The sequence below is a fragment of the Populus nigra genome, chromosome 6 (assembly GCF_951802175.1).
Source record: "Populus nigra chromosome 6, ddPopNigr1.1, whole genome shotgun sequence".
NCBI classification, from domain to species: Eukaryota; Viridiplantae; Streptophyta; class Magnoliopsida; order Malpighiales; family Salicaceae; genus Populus; species Populus nigra.
Window position 1 is genome coordinate 3,577,337 of NC_084857.1, and position 21,365 is coordinate 3,598,701.

Below are 21,365 nucleotides of genomic sequence, written 5' to 3' on the forward strand. Positions count from 1 at the left end.
GTCTCCAACAACTTTTTACAAAAATGCAATAAATAAATAAATAAAAATAAAACTTAAACCTCTAAAACCCTAACACCCGCATTTTTATTCTCTAAACCCTCAACGCTCACTCCGCTATCTCCCTGCTACCAACACAACAAGAAAATGTCTTTCACTGCAATTCTCCGCAAATCGGCTTCGTCTGTAGCTCCACTAGCGAGTCGAATCGTTCGAGTCGGCCAGAGAGATTACCACCCTGCCCTCTTCTCCGCCCTGAAACACCAAGTCAATCTCCCTTGCAAAAATCCCTCTCTTGTCGTTCCATTTCTGCAACGCTTTTGCTCTACGGTTACTGAAACTCAGAGCCCCAGTTCGAACGAGTCGCTTCTTCGAGCTCTCGAATCGGAGATCAAGGTTTCCCAGGAAACCGTTGGCCATGATGGTGTAAGGCATTCTTTTTCTTTTTTCTATGGGTTTTGTTCACGTTTGTTTTTCTTTCATTAAATATATGTAATTTTTGTTTCCATTTTATCATTAGAGAAGTAATTTTAGAGCTGAGGTGCAAAATTTTTTTTTTTATACATTCCTTTTCATTATCCAATTGTGTAATCATTATTTTGTTGAGAATAACCGGTTTTGAATGTTACTATTGATCCTGGCCTGCAAGAATCGTAGTATTGAACAAAAAACTGGATTCAGTGCAGAGTTGCAGAGATTATAGTGCATTGTACTAGAGATTGATAGTTTTGATTTCCTTGTTCTTTATTGCCAACGACTTGTACAGGGCTCTAAGCTGTCCTTCCAATCTTTTTGGTTAGAAAGAAATTTCATGGAAGAGAAGAAACTTAAGTTTGAGCTTTAATTTTTCATCAAATATAAACTTGATTGTTTACTAGAAATTCAAGCCTTGTGCAGGATTATGAGAAATTGTTATGGAGATACTGTATATCGAATTGGAGTGGTCTTGTAATGTCTTCAATTAAATATCTATCTAGGCTTTCAAGTTCTTTTACTTGGTTTTTAGGCGAGATATACTATTTGGTCAGGTTGTTAACCAAAAAGAGAACATGGCCAGTAATATTTTCGTGCATAATTTCTCATTTAAGAGTTTAAAACTTTAAATCATAACAATTTGCTGTCTGTAGAGCTTGAAGCTCCTAACTCACCACTACATCGATCCTAGGCCCTGTATATTTCCTTTTCAAGAAATTGAGAGCAAGAATCATTATGCCAGGGTAAATTGGAGTGTTGAATTCAGAATTCTTTTTGTCATGCATAAAGTTTATTTTTCTTCATCAGTGATGGATACTTTAGTTCTATTTTGTCAGGAAGCCTTTCTAAAAAAAGTTTTACTATGGAGTCATTGCAGCTATTAATAATGTAGCAGGTTTGTGTTATATTCTTTTCCCTTTACTCTGTCTTTTTTGTAGGTCGAAGAGTTTCCAAAGGACTATCCTTTCAAGATTGATGACAATGCTGGGCAGCAAACTGTGATACTGACAAGAGAATATGAAGGTGAACTCGTGAGAGTTGAAGTTCACATGCCTGATGTTGTTACTGGGGAGGATAATGATGTTGATGATGGCAGTGATGATAATCAGCGGCCTGTGCAATCTAGTATCCCATTAGTTGTTACAGTCTCTAAAAAGTGTGGAACTTGTCTAGAGTTTAACTGTGTTGCTTATGCTGATGAGATAAAAATCGACAGCATGTCAATTATAGGTCCTGAGACTTCTGAGGATCAAATGGCTTATGATGGACCTAACTTCCAGTAAGCTTACTACCACTTATTCACGGCCAATGGATTGATGGTTTCCATTATTCTTTTATGTAACAATAGTGTCTCGTTTCTGCAGTGATTTTGATGAGAAACTGAAGAAAGGTTTTCACAAGTATTTGGAGATCAGAGGAATAAAGGCCAGCACTACCAATTTCTTACACGAGTACATGATCAACAAGGACAGTCGAGAATACATGGGATGGTTGAGCAACCTTAAGCAGTTCATAGAGGCATGAATTGAAAAAGAACTAGTTATCCTACGAAAGTTACTGTACACGGAGACTCATAATACGATTCATTCTGATAGCATAATACTGTAATGATGAAATTATCCATGAAATATAAAATATTTTAACTAGGCATTGGAGATTAGAGGATTTTTTTTTTCATGATACAATTATCTTTTACAAATTATATGAGGTTAGATTAATTATTTTGTTTTTTTTAACAGTCAAATTATTAATTTAATCTTAGAATAAAATAATATAATGCCTACTATTTTGATGCATTTTTGTTTTTTTAATTTTTTTAGAATAGTTTAATTACTTCAATTTTCTTAAAGACAAAACTAACATAATTATGCCTCAAGGATTTTGTTGTCATTTTATATTAGTTTTTTTTTTGTAAATTTTAAGGTTATTTAGGGCATTGATATAATTTACATTTATTAAATATTATTAAAAAAATACATGTGTCACAGTGTGGACAACCCCTACAGCGTTCAAGTGGCGCGTGTGAGGTTGTTCGACAGCGTTTAAAAGTTCTCAGCATCCCTAACATGATGGGGGTGGTGTGAGCCTTGAATGCTTCTCGGGCTCGGCACTAACAACTTTTTTATTTTTTAACCTTTTCTCTCCACCTTGAATTTCATGTCATCTCCTTAAATTGCAATTAACCGTTGCAATTTATTTTTCCTACACATTTAATTTATTTCTTTTTAATTATTATTTTTTAAATTTAGAATTTTCTATAAAATTATAAAAAAATTTAATTTCATCCCTGATGATTTTTTAGTCTATTAAAATTAATTCTTATTCTTCTAATTGCTACATTTTTATTTGGGATCATTTTTTCTTGCAATTAAATCCTCCTTTGGTTTTTTTCTATCACATTTTATCTACATTCTTTTTGTTGCTATCTTTTTTGCTTTTGTAAGTTTTTTTATTAATATATTTCTTATTTCATCATTCAAAACTAAATTAGTTAAAAATTAAGCTTTTTGATTGAACCAGTTTTCATGATTTATGGGGTTGCGAGTTTTAAAAATTATTTTAGGTTTAAAGGGTTTGCTTATGTTTTTTTCTTTCGTTTTTTTAAGTTGATGTTTTCTCATCTTCTTATTATTTTTTTTGTTTTGCTTTGTTATTTTTTATAGTTCACCTTCTATGAGGTCATCCCTCGGTTTTAAAAGTTAACATATGTTTATTTTTGTGTTTTTTTGTCCTTTCTTTTAATTTCATTGTTGAATTTTTTTTTTTTGATTTTTTTTCTATAAGATTATCTCAATCTTATATCTATAGTCGTGGGAATTGCGAGTTCACTCGATATAATAGGTTTTGTTTTTGTTTTTTTAAAGGTATTTTTTTACAGTTTTACCATTTAACATAAGATTTGTGAACTAATCCAAATGGACTCAGGGTTTTTTTTTTATTATTTTATTTCATTGTTATTTTTATTATCAATTATTTATTGTTGTATTTTTTATCCATATTATTTAAATTACTAATTGAAGAAATGGCTGAGGTCTCAAATTTTCATATCCTTGTTTTTGTTTTACTAAGAAAAAAAATGCACGGTCCACGATGTAGCGAGGGTAATAAATTAAAACTAAATGCTGATGGAACAAAGACAATTGATTAGTTGTTATGCCAGTGGAAATCCTTAAGAAGCTTATTGAAAAACCCTTATCCTACCATCTCAGCAGGGAGATCATGCCAGGTATCTTTTAGGCTCGCATATATTATTTCTTTTAGGTGCACGACTCCGTCAAAAAGTTGATTGAAATGCTATAATTAGTGCTTACTAGCATGCCGCTATTTGCAAGTATGGTCTGGATTGATTTGATGTAGTTTATTGCATACTGTTATCAACAGGGCTGATCGGACACCAACAATCTGAAAATGATAAACAGATGGTTTTCCATTTAGAGGTAAATTGCCGTGTCATGTCAAATGTTCCGGGGTTGCTCAAGCTTCCTCTCCAGATCATTCAGAAATTAAAAGGGCTGCCTCATCAATGTACTAGTAAAATGTTGGCACCTCATGGATAATAGAATTGAAAGGCAAACTCGTAAAACTGGGATGGATTAGAAAAATAGACGGAATAGAGATGATAGAAATTATACCGAGAAACAAGAGACTTTTGCTGGAAAAGATTGCGATCTTTGTTGTCTTCGAGAAGCATAGAACGCCCTTAAACCTTGATTGACCTTTCCAGGAGAGAGAGGGCGAGGGGAAAGATGCTCTCACTTCAGCAACTCTACCAGGGTTTGTTAAGGTTCACAATCACCCTTTCGTGTGATGAGTTATAATATTCATCTTTTCGGCCCATGTCCCAAAAAAGCAAAGTATCAAAATTTCAATCAGTGTCAGCACAACGCCACAAAGTAGAATTACTTCATAGCTCCAAGCAACAAACTGATCCATGGATGCCATTGGCGAATGCTATAGCGCGGGTAAAAATGATACGGATTCCAAACTCGCTTAGCATTCATAAATAAACGGCTGCTAGATTATCAAAAATATCTACGGTACAAAAGGCATCAGCAATGTTGACACCCAGCTGGAATTGCTAATGGTCATCAGGCCAAGAAAAAAATTGAGATGGATCTGATAACTGCCTAACATACAGACTCGGCTGCATAAATATGAAAAGTAACTCAAAAGCAAAAGGCGTGCTGTCCACTATCACCATCATCTTCAAGTGAGAAAGCTACCTTGCTAATCGACTGATTGCAAGGTCATATCCTTATGAGTGTAAATCACCCCTTTATCACCATTCACCACTTGTCCACTACCTCTAAGAATCCTGCATAAGCACAGTAAGAATGCCAACGCTTCAAACAGAAAATTTTGAAACTTGCCACCATTTTATTCATAACAATAAACCAGAACATGATAAAATAGTTACGAGCAACCAGTTCCTTAAAGAGCCAGTCCTATCTATATCTACTTTTCTAGTAATTGCCTCTGGCTAGAGAAGGATCAGGGAGCATGCCAGGCAGATAATGGCTACCAAATACGGGCACCTATTCTAAACAAAATAGAACAAACTTATGATGCTCATCTAAATGGCAAATAATTTATCAAGGGACAAGTTTAGGCATATATATATGTGTGTATTATCAGCAAAAACCCAAGATGAGGAAGGGGCCTAAACTTTTTCAGGTCAAACGACAGACAATGATCATAAGCAGATCCTTACCATTTAGTTGTTAACAATCCTTCAACACCTACAGGGCCTCGAGCATGAATCCTGCTTGTGCTTATTCCAACCTATTCAGCCAAAAAGAATCAACTATGAGAAGCATGAATATCTCAAATGATGCTCATAATAATTGAGAGATGACATTTACCTCTGCACCTAATCCAAATCGAGCCCCATCACAGAATCTTGTGCTTGCATTGTGAAAAACAGCAGCACTGCAAATGTAAAGAACAAGAAACATCACTTAGCTGGATGCTATCTGTAATACATTTGCATACATGCGAGAAAATTGAATCATCTAGAAAAAACTACGAAGAGAGTCTCAAGTTAAATGTTTTTGGAGCTCAGCGAGGCTAAGGAATAGGAGAATAAAATATAATCTGTAAATAATCCTTGCCTGTCAACTTGACATAGAAAGAGTTCAGCAACATCCTGATCTTCTGCTATGATACAATCAGTATGCGCGCTGTCAACAAGAAGAAGGAAAATATATAGCAAATACACAAACTATACATGTCTGCGTGTTTATGCATGATAGGAAATGCCAAAATCATTATGGTTGGGAAAAAGATCATTGACATACCTTCCATGTTGATGTATATGATTGATGGCAGCATGCACATCATCAACAATTTCAACAGTGCAAGCCATGGAATTGTACTCGTGATGTAAAGAATGTGCCTCTGGAAGGTTCAGCTCCTTGCATGCCCTCTGTCCACCAAATAAAGTAACACCTGAAAAAGAAGCACCAATCCTCAGATCCTTCAATTAGTATGCTGTGCCAACTATTCGTTCTCAAAGGGAAATGGGTTCTGAGTATGTCTTCAGTTGCATTCAAGTTTTCAAGACCAGATGCATTCTTGAAGAACAATGTTTGAGTAAAATGGATGGAATCAAAGGAGTGAAAATAATAGAAACAGGGAATATAGCTTAACACAAGCCGATGGAGTCCATTTTAGGGAAACATTTTAAAGTCTTGGTTATGCTATCATCTCAGAAAACTGAAACAAAAGTTAAGCTTCAAATCCACACAATAAAAACTGGTCTAATATTTTTGCTACATTGTAAATTTCTAAAAATTTTGAATATAAATTAAAACAGTTACCAACATTTGTTCAACTGTTTTATCTGATCAGGCAGAATTTCAAATTAGCCAACTTTGATATCAATTTAACGACCATGAACTTTTGCTACAAGTCATCAATTAGCTATAGTAAAACAGTATGCTATCATATAACTCATGAGAAAATTCTAACAGAACCATGATACAATTCTAACATCAACATCTATCATGGAATTCCTACCTTCAGTGCGAAGATCAACAATAAGCTCATTAAGCCCAGCGGTCTGCACCAAATCCTGGTGCACAAGAAGTGTTTCCTGGATATAGAAAAGAAAGGCACCAAAAAACTTGGTATGTTATGAACCACCAAAAAGGATGTGCAAATGAGGCTCAATATACTATCCATGGAGAGCGTCATAAATAAAGTTGCAATGGAAACTAATAAAGAATGAAAAATACAGATGAATGCACAAGTACCATCGCATTGCAAGCTGCTGGATAATCTATTTTGGCATCTAAGACAACACGCTTTGCCATTTCCATGTTAGCAGACTTATCCATGTACACATGACAAATTCCATCTGAGTAGCAAAAGGAACAGCTTTGATAACAAAACAATAAATATTATGAGAATAGAGTAAGCGCTTTACTAAATGTGATCCAAGTATCTGTCTCACCAGCATGTCCAAGAACAGGAATTTTAGTGGATGACTTGATTTGAGAAACTAGTTTATTGCTGCCTCTTGGGATCACAAGATCGATAACATCATCAAGCTGGAGCGAAAAAAATGCTGAGTTATAACTTCTGTTTTTTTGAGAACATTCTTAAACTCTACAGTTTTTCTAGTCAGACATCTTTTAAGAAGATCTACCCACCTTAAGCAGATCAGGAATTTCATCTCTTGAAGTCACTAGCCCAATAAGTCTTCCACCAACAGTGTCTGGAATGGCTGTAGTGATTACCTATATGATTAACGAGGGACAAGAAAACTTCAGACATAATCTCATTGATAATCTGACATGTAAAATACTATTACAATCCAGTATTCTCCATAAATATCTGTATTTAAAGAACCAAACCTTGTGCAAAATCGCATTCGACCTCTTGGCCTCCTTTCCTCCTTTTAAGAGGAGTCCATTCCCACTTCTGATTGCCAACGAAGCTATCTACTCAAGAAATGTAAAAAGGATTACAACAAGCAATAAAAAAAGAAAATACTGAAATGAATACCTGCACCAGTGCATCTGGTCGAGACTCAAAAACAATCAGGAGAACGCCTAAAGGAGATGAGGTTTTCTCTAAGAGGAGTCCATCGGCTAGCTGAATACATGAAAGAAATAGAAACATCACAAACCATGAAATTCCAAATAATCTTTATATATCCAACAATAAATACATTTTTAATTAAAATACTTTAATTCATGATTGTGAGTTTCACATCTCATAAGTTCTTATTCAATGGTTGAGCTGGTCTCATTTAGTTGCATGCATTGTGTATTAATATCTATAGCAAAAACAATAAATTATTCTGTCTATGCCACTGGCATACCAAATGAATGGAAGTCGTTAAAATTAAAATCATGTAGTAGAAATGATAAAACATGTGCGAAACACTCTTTCCTTACCTCAGTTCTCTTCAAAACACAACCAATTGGGTCTTCCATGTTTGCAAGCACCCGAATAGAGTTCGCAAGACTCTCAATCTGTCAAGGTTTATAAACTTTATTCAGAAACAAGATATAGAAAGGGGACCATTAAATAAAACAAGGACATAAAACCAACCCACATCATTATGCTAAATGGAAAATAAAACTGGAAAGAAACCAGAAGGTAGGAAGTGGTAGCAAGAAAAACATAAATAAATAAACAATCCATAACTGTCTTACCTTCCCAGGCTTTAGAGCCAACCGAGATATCAAAGACTTCTCCAATCCAGCCTGTTGTGCAGCAGCAACATCAGCTTCATTTTCAATCTTGATCAGCTTTTCATTGGCTTCTAGGGCATCAGCTACGCCCAACAAAATCTTTTTCCTATCTTGCGAAGACAAAGCCTGTGGAACAAGTTTCTACCAAGTTATTATGCTGCTAAAACAGAAGGCATACCTGTGTGCTATTAAGAGCATAAGCGAAGAGTACTTCAATTTGTGAATAAAAAACATGATTAATAGCATAAGCATTTTAAACAGTAGCAGCTGAATTTCAAATGTCATCTTACCTGTAGCCTTCTGGAACTTTCCCTTGCGGCAACTGCCATCTCACGGCCACTCACTTCTTTAACCGGGACCCACAAATGTGCATCTTGATGAAAGAGAGTGCCAACACGCTCTCCTTGAAGGACTTTCATTATGTTTTCAGGAGCATATCCACTTCAAAAGAGAATAAGAGATCATTTCACAAGGGAAAAAGAAAACTAGTTCGAACCAGTACCACACGTGTAGCAAGCTCAAATTTTGGATTCAGAATTCTAGCAACTCTCCAAGTAAAACATTCTTTGTCTTTCATTCTTAAAAGAAGAAAGCAAAGAAAAGAGGGTTAATTGTCTATTGCCCCACATGCCCTAGATGATGAAAACAAAAATAAGCAGCAAGTCCATAACAGCTTAAAACAGCTTAAGAAAATGTCAGGCAGGAAATTCTTGTACAAGTGGAATTTTATTTTATGCTAAAACTTTGTTTTATGCTTACAGCAGGACATATTATTAACTGTGAAATGATGCCACGTGCTTTTAATCAGTTATTATTGTCCAGGTGAACCAATTTTTATGTAATAATATAGTTATGAGCTATGAGAATGTAGCAATGAATTGAAAGTTTACCTGGTTATAACGACAGGGATGCCAGCATAAGCTGCATTGACAGCAGCTTTTACTTTGGCTGTCATGCCCCCTCGACCCACCCTAGACTTGTCTCCGAAAGTAATTTCACTCTGATGTATTTCCTTGATGTATGTATGGATCAGCTTCGACTGTGGGTCACTTGGAGGACCACTATAAAGACCCTCTACGTCACTCAACAGAACAAGGAGGTCAGCCTTTAGCTCCAGAGCCAGCAAAGCTGCTAAACTGTCATTATCCCAAAATATTCCAGAAGAATCCTGCAGTGATTGCCCACTATCAGAACTGTAAAATGAGTGGAGATAAACTCAATCTCACATACCTCATACGGAGCTCTCCGAGTACTGACTGCATCATTCTCGTTAAATATAGGAATAACCCTCAGAGCTAATAGTGATTTCACTGTCTGGTCTAGTTGCTTTCTAAAACCTTTATCCCTGAAATCACTATCAGTCACAAGAAGCTGTGCTGATGTAACATCCAGCTGAACCAAACAAAAAAGTACCAACATTTTATTTCAAAATAAGCCCAAAAGTGAAATGGGGAAAAACACATGCATTCAAAAGGTTATGATTTATTCCTATGTATCCCTGAAAAAGATATAGGCAAACCATAGATGCTCAGGAAATCGAGAAACAGATTGAGATTTAATCCAGGTGCAAAAATAATAAACACAGATATTATCTTAAGCACCTGACTAAACAATGTATCATATAAAGCCATGAGGTTGTTTTGTCCAACAGCTGCACAAGCCTTGCCATCAAAATCAACTTGCGGTTTTTGGAGATCGGCGAAGCTGCAGTACACATGAAACATTAATATATATATATATATATGCCACTTCAACTGGATTTAATCAATGATAATAATATTAGTAGTGATAGTAGCAAAACAATAAAAGAAGACGATCGAAGACAGAAAATAACTTTATGTAAAATCAGCTTTTGCATTACAGTTAAGTACATGGCATAACTTCTCATTTTCCACCCAAAATATTGGCAGCCATCACATCACAGAGTCCAAAAGAACATCATCCGCAATTATCAACTAACTAAATGCACAAATAGTTTCTCACGTGATCACTTGCAGCAATTCCAGCCATGACCAAAACCAATTATTCTCCGTGCTCAAAAAAAAAAACCCCACAAAATACTTAACCTGCTGTTAACTAATCTTCGATATTTAAGCCTTTGGCGACCGAGTCCAACAGCACCAGATGTCACCACAATAACTTCGTATCCGAGAGAGTTCAGATCTTTGATCTGCATGCAAAACTCATCGTTTTAATCTTCCAAAAAATAAGCACAGAAATACTATGATTAAGCAAAAATCAAACAATCATTACCTGCTCACAAAGTGCCCCTAATCTCCCAAGGGCTAATCTTCCATCAGTTCGAGTAACGACAGCAGTCCCAACCTTCATTAACCAAATCCCAAAATCAGACAATGATGTGAAACACGATCACTAATCATATCAAACAACCCTCATTTGGATTTTTCATTTAATTCTGTTCAGTTAAAAGTATCATTAAAAGAAAGATCAACTGAGATTCGAATTTTCAGCCTTTACAAATGAAAACAAAATGCTGCATGACATCTAATCAAAGAAATAAAATCAAAGTGAGCAGCATATCTTAAACAAAAACAAATCTACTTAATGACAATAAAAATTAGGCTTTATTAACACAATAGCAAAGTTGATACGGAGATTAAAGCTATAAGAAAAGGGAAGGGAAAAAACCTTGATAATGAGACGCTTAACGTCTTTGAAAAAACCACGAGAAGGATCCGTGCCGTTCATTTTGGAAGGGAACTGGAACACGGAGCGCGTCAGCTCAGATGGAGATATTTATGAGGCGAAGAGAGAGGGAGTAGAGTGGAGAATGATAGGTGCTTCACTGGTGGCGATTTATCGAGAGTCGATAGGGAGATGGAGATGGGTAGATGGAGGGATTCGAGCACATAGAATACAACAGAGTCACCTAAAATGATAAAAAAAAAAAAAACGTTGGTGCCGTGCTGGGGTTGATTGTTTCGGCTCTTATATAAAGGAGGTCAGAGAAAGGCCGCCACGTTCAAGTATTACCGGGTTGGTGCGTAGTATTTGATGGTATCTTTGCCCTGTGCCTTGTGCCACGAGATTTTTCCCTTCGTTTAATACGAACGGCTTGGCTGCTTTTTTGCACACTGAAAGAGAGATCTGCGGCTTGTTCGCCCTTTTCTGGTGTAGGGTAAATCAATCCTTTCGTTTCTTCCCTCCTCTATCCTCCTCGTGCAGCCTCGTCTTTTTTTTAACCGTTTTTCTTTTTTTTTTTCCTTTTTCTACTCTCAAAATCATTGACATTGCAATTGCACTTACACTGTAATAATAAAATTCTAAAAAATATACTGTCTTGCTGTCAATAACTATGTTCTTATGCACTGTTTATTATGAACGGCTTTGTTTATAAAACAGAAACGGTGCCGTTTTTGTTTTTTTTTCCATATTCGAAAGCTCTGTAGACGTTGTTTTATATATTGGGATTTGCTTCTTTCTGCATCGTCTCACGGCCCTCGCTTGTACAGGATACCGTGAGAAATTTTCTAAAAATTGAATTAACAATTAATTTTATGAAATAGAAATTAAATTCATGGAAATTTTTTTAAAAAAAAAGACATTAATTAAAATTAACAAATAAACAAATAAATTTTTTTTACGTGGAAAACTTCACATGGATCCCTAAAGTTTATACTTACATATTTATTTTATTTGTATTGTTTTACAGTTTTGCGTTTCAGTCAATAACTCCATCTTTATTGCATTTAAATCCTTGAAAGCTAAAAGAAAAAAGAGGAAGTTGCTGAAAAAAAAAATTACAAATTATATGTCAATAACTTCAATTTTAATGTCTATGAGTTTATCTTCAAGAGAAAAACTAAACGAAAGTGATTTTTATATTCAATCTCAAAAAAAGTTTCTTATTTAACATATTTTTAGTTTCTAGACTTGTTATAATGAATTTTATGGTTATAGATAGGATTTTAGAGGTATCTATGATTTTTTTTTATGTTTTTGGTTAAAAATTTGAAGGTAAAAAAAAATTAGATTCTAATTTTTTTACCATTAAAACTACTTATTATTGTCAAAATCTAATTGAAAAAAATGCATCCTCAGTATATTTCTTAAAAAAAATCTTTGACATGGCCTCAAAAGCTCAAATGAAAACCCATATGTGCTTAGGTTATATCGCAAAGGTGCTCCTTCATCTTTTTTTATTTAAAAAACAATATTAAAATAAAATTTCATTTAAATAAACAAGTAAATACTTGAAAAACTATTTTATCATATCATGCTTTTTAAATAATATCTAAGCTTTTTATGGTTATATATTTTTTTTACAGCTATATATGAAACTAATATATATTATTTAAAAAAAAACTGCACATTATATTCAGCTAGAATAAAAATATATTTTATTTTTTATTTATTGTCGATTTTTATATTGTTTATTAGATTTAATTATTCCTTTATTTCTTTGATGCAGTCCAGTGAAAATAATTTAAATATTATTTCTTGTTTCTTGGTTTAAAATTGTTATGCGACTATGATAAATTTTTACTTGAAAAACAATTTTCATACAAAAATGCTCCGTCCAAGATCAAAAGAAATAGATTAATAATAAAAAAATATTTATTTTTTTCCAAGTAAATACATTTTTCCCAGTTGATTTAGATCTTTGGTCTATAAGGATATTTATTTTAATTTCTTCAAGCGTGTTTTGAAATAACCAACTGCTAATAAAAAATCAATATTTTGTAAAAGAAATATATAAATAAAAAATGGAAATTCTGGTAGGAAAATTACATTTTTTTTCTCTGGAATTGAAATCATTGATTTTTTAAAAAATAATTGTTTTAGTTACCAAAAAATGGTATTGAAAATGATCCTAACGGCACCATGCAGGCGTTGTGTCTGGTGCTAATATTGAAGCAAAGGTGCTGGATTTTATCCTTTTATTATTATTATTATTTAGATTTTTAAGAGTTTTACGGTGGTTATTTTTTTAAAAAAAATTTACTTAGAAATGCATCAAAATAATATATTTTTATTTTTTAAAATTATTTTTGACATCAACATATTAAAATTATATGAAAATATCAAAAAAAAATTAATTTAAATTAAATAAAAAAATTAAAAAAAATAATTATTTTTAAAAATACTTTTAAAATAAAAAAAAAAGACCCTTAAAACTCGATATCAAGCGGTGACATTCTTCTTCTTCATTTTTTTCCCACAGAGAAACGGGCCTGGGCTCAGGCTTAATTAGTGTGTGAATGTGTGAGTGCATCGTTTTAGTATCAGTTAAAGAAGAGAGAGTTTATTTGTTTTTGAGTTTTAAAAGTATCTAAAAAAAATAATTTTTTTATTAATTTTAAATTTTTTTATGTTTTTAAATCGTTTAAATATATGAATATAAAATATATTATTTCTAAATAAAAAACAATAGGTACTGGAGTAACAATGTAGCTCTAAATTATCCATAACACACTCGAATATAAAAGGATTGAAATATCAGAACTCGGAAAGAAATGCTAAAAACTGCGACCAAAATTGAGATACAGACACCAAAACTGTAATTAACTACAAGACCAAAACAGCGGGATAGTGAACGTAAGTTAAGTTCAATGGCTGGTGAATCTCTTTTTCAATACTAGCTCTTGCTTTGCCACGAGACTGGAACAGTGAAAAAAATTGATAGGAGTTTCAACATTCATGGAATGGGGTTCGTGATCGAGGGATTAGAACTTCCATCGTCGTTAAGCTTTCACAGCCTATCAGGGACTCGGGCGGAACCCAGCTATCCACCATGGGCACCGTAGCGTGTAGTGTTTCGTACAATTTCCACCAGTCAAAAGACTCAAAACTCACTCAGCAGTTAAAATCGAGGGCATAATGAACTCATTTAAACATCATTACTGTAAAAGGAAAAAAAAAGAGGCGAGTTTCCATGCCCATGCTCTTCAATGCAACTAAAATTACAGGCATACTAAGTACGGTTTGTTTTTGTATTTTTAAAAAAATTAATTTTTTTTTAGAATAGCATAGAATAGGGCCATCAAGCCCCCTAAATGAATCAAAACTAAAGTTTAAAAAATAAAAAAAGTATTATTTTAATATATTTCCAATCAAAAAATATTTTGAAAAACAACCATTATCACTTTCAAACACCCCCTAAATGAATTTACGCACATTGTGATAATTCAATGGTGTTTGAAAATTTTTGAATTTTTTTATTTTTAAAATAATTTTATTTATTTATTTATTTATTGATGTGAAAAATAAAATTTTTAAAATAAAAAAAATATTATTTTAATATATTTTTAAATAAAAAATAAACGTACTCCAAAGAAGTTTTTAAACATCACCAATGCAACTGAAAAGATTAAAAGAAAAAAATACATGATTTGATTAACACAGGCTAACTTAACTGTAGAATAGCATAGAATAGGGCCATCAAGCCCTATTACAGACCCTAAGAAATGGGTCATTTGATTAATCTGGGCTAGCTGTAGAATAGTATACAATAGGGCCTTCAAGAGACTAGCCTAAGCCCCAGGGAATGGGTCGGATTTCAACAACGAATCCATGCAGGCACGTGTATTAACGGCAAACGTCAATTCCCATAAAACCTTTTCGAAACTTTTTTTTTTAAAAAAAAACAAACATTTAAACCACCCTTTCGTCCCCATAATTTACCAAAGCCAAAACAAGGTTAAAAAACACCGTGGCAGTAAGTGAAAACACTGTTTACCAAACAATATTTTCACCATTATTCTCTTCCTGTTAAAAAATGTCAAACTTGCTACAGGAGGTAAGATGATATTGTTACAGGAACCTATTTGTCATTATTCATTTATATAATAGCAAATTAGTTTTTTCAATTTAAAAGTGAATAATTAAATGACTGTTACTTTTAAAGACAAGTAAAAAATAACTTACATGGAATGATTTTTTTTCATCATTTCCAGTTACAATAAAATTATTTCACTGCGCTTTGAACCAAGATTTTTTAAACTATCATCTGGAAGCTTTTAGAACATTTTACCCTGGGGTTTTCGTAATAACCAGCAAGCATGAATGAGGGTTAGTTTAGCTTTTTTGTTCTCTTCAGGGTATTGAGAATAATTAATAAAAAGGACTAGCGCTTGAAAATTATGCGCCAGCATGCGATGGAGGGTTGCCGTGTTCAAGCAACGCGTGCAACCTCCCCAGTCAGTTAAAAACAGTCGATTGTTGTGTCTCTAGAACTGCCAAGTGGAGACGCTTCCAGTGGAGTGGCGCCGACATGGTGGTCGTGGTGGTGAAATTTGTTCTTTCTCCAATCTTTTCTCTCATTGCCTTGGGATTCTTGATGGTTCAACCAAATTTAAAAGGTATTCTTCTATTTGCTTTAACAGTCCTCGTTATCTTAATTGATGTTTATCTGTTTTAATTTATTTATTTATTTTTATATTCAATTTCATCCATTTATTGGATCAAAAGGTATCCTCCCCTTCTCTATTTATTTCAATTATAGTGGTTGTCTTTTAAATTGCTTTTTTTAAAAAAAAAATCTTTTTTTATTTTAATAATTTTTCTTTTCAATTTTATCATATAATTAAAATTTTATATTAACTTTGATTTTTTATATATATATATTTTTTATATCATTTACAAGTCATGAATATTGATTTCAAGCTTTAACATCATGTTATTTTATTTTATTTTTATGTAATTTAATTTTCATGCTGACAAAAAAACTTGGACCCTTTTAAATTTTAATTTTTTATTTTATTTTTTGAAAAAAGAAAACAAGTCAGCTCACACAAATGTGCCTAAGCTCCCACGTGTTTTTTTTTTTTGGGTTTATTGATTTTGTTTTGTCATTTTTATTTTTTTCATTCTATCTCATCCTTTGATTTTAGTTTCTTGTTAATTTTTTGTTAGTTTTTTTCAATAAAATTTAAACATGTATTTTGCATTTTTTATGTTGTTTTCTAATTCGAATATTATTCAACTTGATGTATTATCAACCCTTTAAAAAATTTAATAAAAATTAATTATTTTATCATTTATTTGTATTTTAAATGTTTTTTTTTGGTCTTCTATATAAAATTCTCTTTTTATTAGCAAACTTTTAAAAAAAAAAAACTAGACCTTTTTTTCTCAAGCCCACACATCATCCCTATTTTTTTTTATTTTTTTTTGAAAACATCAACCTATGAGTTTGTAAAATATTTTTTAAAATAAAAAATTGTTAAATTCAACGGATTTCAAGACTTAAAATCACAACATTGACAGATTAATCTCATGTTTTTCTTTTCTTTTCTTTCAATTGATTTTATTTTAATTCTGATTTCACCTATTGACTTTTTTATGTGCTTGTTCTAGTAAAAAGCCACGACTAAACTATCACAATCTCATGCTATATTGTTTGTCCCTTTATAAAAAACCTGTTTTTTTCCTCGAATTTTTGTAATCACTTTTTTTTATCCATTTACCATCATTGCTTATTCTTTTTTTAATTGTCTCATTAAAATAAAAATACCTTATTTGACCCGGTTAGATCTTTATAACTTGGATCATAAATTTATTTATTTTTTTAAAATATATTTGCAGTATCTGAACATTATATATATATAAAAAGACTTCGCATCATAGCACAGTTCCACAGGCCAAAAAAACATGCAGGCAGCGGTGAAAAGAAACATGTACATGATCTTAGATGATGGGCCAAGAATAAAGATACAATAGAAAGCAGATGTTGAAAGCAAATTCTGTAAAGGAAAAAAATTATTCTAATTTCTAAGCAAATGATCTCAATGTTGAAAGTAAATTCTGTAAAAAATCTACACTTGAAAAAAAACAAATGCAGGCAGAGGTGAAAAGAAACATGTACATGATCTTAGATGCTGGGTCAAGATACAATAGAAAGCAGATGGCACTGGAAATCACTGAATGATCAGATAAAATTACACATCAATTTCAATATAAATCTATTATTCTACAAGATTAAACAATGAGTGATTAGCGACAATGAACAAAATTAAAGATTAAGATCAAATATGTCACCATTATCAACATATCATGCACCGAATAACTCAATTTGATCTTCCTAACCTTCAGCTTGAAGCTCAGATTCCAAGAAGACCAGATAGTCTGCCTTGTTCATTTGAGAGGCTATGCTAGCCAAAACAACTGGTAAGATTAGCGTGAGATACTTAAACAGTACTCCAGATCTCTGTATATATACATGGCCAGTTTATATGAGAAAAAACCCGAGCTGAAACTAAAGTTTTTCAAAAATAAGGAAAACAATTGCAGCAAAATGAGGGGGCAAAGCTGTGGACTAAATCACATCCATGCCATCCCAACCACTACTCCATAGCAATATAACTATAATCACAACACCACCAGTCAAAGACACACACACCCTGGCATTCTTTACTACAGTGCACCCTGATAGAACCAAGTAGTTACCTTCCACGCAAACTCTCTCCAGTTATCATTTTGGACTTCCAGATTCATGCAGTAAGAGGCTTAATGGAAGAACCAGACCTTAAAGAAGATTGCTAGAGCCAGTTGCAAGAAGAATGCTGCAACCACCATGATTGTAAGATCATTCGGCTCAACAAAGGTCTTTAGGTTCGTGGCAACAAACATGCCCGAGTCAATGCCAGCAGCAAGTATAATGATCCAGCGAAGAACCTCAACTGGGATAACCAGCAAAAACTGAAAATATTCCACAGCGCATGCATGTGTCTTTTAAGTCTCTGGATAAGATAAAGATAAAAATAAAATTTATGAACCCACAGTAGAGACAGCGATGCTTACCGAGCTTGGAACAAAGATGAAAAGAGAATATCCCCACATGCACCAAAACTGTAGCAGCTTAGGATTTGATTCCAGATATCGAAGTAAGAAATAAAATGCCAATGGCACCACAATTGCATAGCCGTAGACCGAAAACACCGCCACATTCACATATCCAACTTCAAAGCTCCAAGAAGCTTTGTGATCAGTATGTTTCTGTATGAGGTAGGTGGCAAGGTTTCCAAGAGAAGCAAGCACAAATATCAATGTAGTTGAGACCCAGACAGGTCCGTATCTAGCATATTACAAAATTAACAATTAGAGGGTCAGGTGAATCATGGAGTTCTTGTGATTGCATCTTTCTATCTCAAAAAAATAGCTGTAAAACAATGAGGGGAGAAAAAACAAAAGAGAGGGAGGGGAAGAGGGGGAGAGACAGAAAACCAAACTCACAGATCAGGGTTTGCATCAATCCTGCCGAAAAAATCACCACCAATAGGATAAAAAGAGCTCATCAGTCTGTTGATAACAGTATCTGAATCCACATTGAAATATTGCGTGTATGATGAGACACTAAATACACCCTTCCAATTGTTGGGTGGTTGTTGCTCAAATTCTTCTGCGTGTACAAAAAAAGGTAGCTCTTATATATGAACAAAAACTAGCAACATCCTTGGAAATGAATGTATCATCATAAACTTCAGCATAATTCCCTTGCTACTAATAAAAAAATGTGATGAAAGATATGCATTTCCAATTTTCTTCTAGGCACATGAAAACACCAATCAGATTTCTTAGAGAGCAGCATCATGACTGACCAAAGCATTTATTTTTACCATGTAACTGTATTTTACAACATTATTTAAGATGCTTTCCTGGCCTCAAAATTGAATGGAGAATGAAGAACTATATTGGAAACTAGTATTTGATCATGAAGAAATTTTACTTTGTATGAGTGTTCTAGAACTTTAGTACCAGGTATGAATGTAAGTATTCTCTATTCTGTAGTTAAAATAGGAATCTACTTCAAACTACCAACATCCAGCTTGAGATTTATCATTTAACTGTAGAGTCTATGCCTCCATGTCTCAACAATCATCACCACTAGGAAATTTGAAACACCACCAATTTATAAATTCCATTTGAACAAACAAAATGAAAAAAATACTTGGTGATCACTTAAAATACCTAATATGTGTCATTAAACAAAGATAAGTTACAGGGTTGAAGTACGTATTAACATTTTACAGTCAGGACTAAATATGGAAGGCATTCTTGAATTATGGTCGCAATTATTCTTAAGCATGTTAGCTGTTGCAACTAAACAAAAATGATCGCAAAGGAATAAACCTCTGATAGTAGAAAGTTTGCTTTGAATGATATATAACAACATGACAGATGCAGATGTCCCCAGCGCCACGAGAACAACTGACACAGTCCGCATTTCATAGGTACAAAAAATTCACTACATGAGGCCATGATGTTAAACCTCTGATAAATGCATGCACCTTAAATTACTTCCTATAGTTTAGACTTAACAATCAGGTTCTCTTCTTGGAACTCAATTATACAATTCCTCCATGAAAGATATAAAACTTTGAAAAAACATGTTCAGGGAACAATCCTCATTACCTAGACAGGTGTTAATATTAAATTTGTCAAAGTGGAGAAACCATATTCAAGACTTCAATGAAATGTCAGCAACAGTAGTAAGACAGGAGATTAACTAAATTATATTGAATAACATATCCACCAACATAGCGAATTATTTAAAAACCATACCAGGTGGACTTCCAAGAGTTTGATAACCGCGACCACCGCCTCCATTAATATTTGTAGGGAAGGTTTGCATATTTGCTTCAGGAACTGAACATTAAGTTCATAATTGATAGTAAGAAATTCAACTTCAACCATAAACAGAAAAACCCTAAAATTCCAAAAAAAAAGAAACCAAAACACTCGTATACCTTCATAATTCACGACATTTTTTGCTTTTTCTTCAGTGACCACAGCCTATAAAGATATGAAAAATCAAGAAAAAATAATAATATTAAACCACGAGATTCGTCAGCAGCAAGAAATTAATACTTTCCAAAGTAATCTCAATACCCATTCCAATAAAAAAAAACTAAAAAAACGAAAGAATTGCAAAACCAATAGCATTGATTTCTCTAGAGAGAAATCAAATTGATACTTACAGGTACTGAACCGAGTAAATGGCTAGAAGGGAGATTATCGTAAGACTCGTCCATTAAAAAATTGAGATCAGACACCGATAAGAAAGTACAAACTAATTAAGTTTTTAGATATTTTTGGGCTGGAGAGAAGATAACCCTAAAATTCTGTTGCTTATCGTAGTCCGGAAGGAAGAAGGAAGAGGAGACCGACTGACTTGTACCTAATTACCAGTATTTCTCTCTCTCTTGTTTTACAAGATTGGGAGGTGATTTCCACGCTCCATTACAGCGTGTGAGAACTTTCTGTCGCTGTTGGTACTCCCACCAGATCAGAGCTTTACTTTTCACGGAAACCACGTGCGAAGGATTATCACGACATTTCACAATTATGGCCTGACGTTTGGGCTCCTTGTTCCATTTTGATAACAGAGGGCCTCGACTAAAACCCAAACCTGAGTAGTATGTACATGGGCCGTCACCCATGGATCTAACTCATTTAATAATGTTTCAAAACTCGATAGAATACATAGAGAGAGCGTGTGCGTGATTTTCTTGAGAATGACAACGTGGTGTGACGTCAAAGAGAGACCAGAGAGGATATAGCCTCCCTATCAGGTTCTAAATTTAATTTTTACTGATTTGCTGTTTGAATATCATAAATTACAGGATTATTATATATTTGTATAGTTATTAATTTTAACACTAGTAAAGTAAAGTTAGTTGAATTACACGTAAATTGACTCAGATATTTACATTAATAATAAATAAAAAACTAGACTTAAGATAAAATATGTTAGTGTGAGGATGGTTTTTAAGTGTTTGATAGTGTGATAATAATTATTTTTTAAGGTGTTTTTTACATGTAAATATATTAAAATAATATTTTTTATTTTTAAAAAAGTATTTTTAATATTAACATGTTAAAATGAAATGCAAACATCAAAAAAAAATATTAAATTAAAATTAAAAAAAATTAAAAATACAGAAACGTTCATGGATTCAAGGAATCATTACCCTGCACTTGGATCTACAAATGCATATGCTTTGATTTTTGTGGTTTTTATTTAATGGAATATTTTTTAGTTAGTTTATGTGTTAATACGTAGTTATTTTTTTCAAACGATTTTAAAAAACACAATACTCACATTAACTTGGTGTGTTTCAAGAGATATCATGAACTGGAAGATTAATCGTATTGATGGAAAAAAAAGTCATGAGCGAATCCTATATAAATTTTTTGTATTCAATTATTTGGAAATAACTTTTCTATTAA

General features: G+C 33.1%; 3 protein-coding genes across 4 annotated transcripts; 1 reads left to right on the forward strand and 2 right to left on the reverse strand.

The window, feature by feature from the left end:
* The first annotated feature begins 57 nt into the window (after positions 1-57).
* LOC133696879 (uncharacterized protein At2g39795, mitochondrial-like) lies at positions 58-2,121 on the forward strand. Its single transcript, XM_062119170.1, has 3 exons — positions 58-423; positions 1,410-1,750; positions 1,836-2,121. Exons 1-3 carry the CDS (start codon positions 145-147, stop codon positions 1,993-1,995), a joined length of 780 nt encoding a protein of 259 aa, XP_061975154.1. The 5' UTR covers positions 58-144; the 3' UTR covers positions 1,996-2,121.
* A 2,346-nt stretch (positions 2,122-4,467) lies between these two features.
* On the reverse strand, positions 4,468-11,333 carry LOC133697280 (delta-1-pyrroline-5-carboxylate synthase-like). The gene is made up of 20 exons (XM_062119754.1): positions 10,824-11,333; positions 10,428-10,499; positions 10,241-10,344; positions 9,776-9,878; positions 9,405-9,566; positions 9,065-9,342; positions 8,465-8,615; positions 8,136-8,300; positions 7,875-7,952; positions 7,480-7,569; positions 7,329-7,415; positions 7,125-7,211; positions 6,926-7,022; positions 6,726-6,829; positions 6,490-6,565; positions 5,769-5,919; positions 5,583-5,651; positions 5,334-5,400; positions 5,183-5,253; positions 4,468-4,786 (listed from the first exon to the last, which is right to left on the reverse strand). Exons 1-20 carry the CDS (start codon positions 10,881-10,883, stop codon positions 4,699-4,701), a joined length of 2,160 nt encoding a protein of 719 aa, XP_061975738.1. The 5' UTR covers positions 10,884-11,333; the 3' UTR covers positions 4,468-4,698.
* A 5,728-nt stretch (positions 11,334-17,061) lies between these two features.
* LOC133695984 (uncharacterized) lies at positions 17,062-20,326 on the reverse strand. Of its 2 annotated transcripts, XR_009842583.1 has the most exons (7): positions 20,114-20,326; positions 19,883-19,928; positions 19,698-19,781; positions 18,369-18,534; positions 17,937-18,210; positions 17,583-17,834; positions 17,062-17,343 (listed from the first exon to the last, which is right to left on the reverse strand). XR_009842583.1 is itself a non-coding variant. In XM_062117979.1 (6 exons), exons 1-6 carry the CDS (start codon positions 20,165-20,167, stop codon positions 17,643-17,645), a joined length of 816 nt encoding a protein of 271 aa, XP_061973963.1. In that variant the 5' UTR covers positions 20,168-20,326; the 3' UTR covers positions 17,062-17,642. The 2 variants fall into 2 exon arrangements, 1 of the variants encoding a protein (XP_061973963.1); XM_062117979.1 differs by having other exon boundaries at positions 17,062-17,834.
* Between the last annotated feature and the right edge of the window lie 1,039 nt (positions 20,327-21,365).

Excerpts from the sequence above, each read along its gene's own strand:
- LOC133696879 (XM_062119170.1), top strand. The coding sequence starts at position 145 with ATGTCTTTCACTGCAATTCTCCGCAAATCGGCTTCGTCTGTAGCTCCA. Across the intron at positions 424-1,409 it reads AAACCGTTGGCCATGATGGT|GTCGAAGAGTTTCCAAAGGA; the intron begins GTAAGGCATTCT and ends TCTTTTTTGTAG. Across the intron at positions 1,751-1,835 it reads TATGATGGACCTAACTTCCA|TGATTTTGATGAGAAACTGA; the intron begins GTAAGCTTACTA and ends TCGTTTCTGCAG.
- LOC133697280 (XM_062119754.1), bottom strand. The coding sequence starts at position 10,883 with ATGAACGGCACGGATCCTTCTCGTGGTTTTTTCAAAGACGTTAAGCGT. Across the intron at positions 7,570-7,874 it reads GTGTTTTGAAGAGAACTGAG|CTAGCCGATGGACTCCTCTT; the intron begins GTAAGGAAAGAG and ends TCATGTATTCAG. Across the intron at positions 5,652-5,768 it reads CATATACATCAACATGGAAG|CGCGCATACTGATTGTATCA; the intron begins GTATGTCAATGA and ends TCTTGTTGACAG.
- LOC133695984 (XM_062117979.1), bottom strand. The coding sequence starts at position 20,167 with ATGGACGAGTCTTACGATAATCTCCCTTCTAGCCATTTACTCGGTTCA. Across the intron at positions 19,929-20,113 it reads ATTTACTCGGTTCAGTACCT|GCTGTGGTCACTGAAGAAAA; the intron begins GTAAGTATCAAT and ends ATATCTTTATAG. Across the intron at positions 18,211-18,368 it reads ATTGATGCAAACCCTGATCT|ATACGGACCTGTCTGGGTCT; the intron begins GTGAGTTTGGTT and ends GTAATATGCTAG.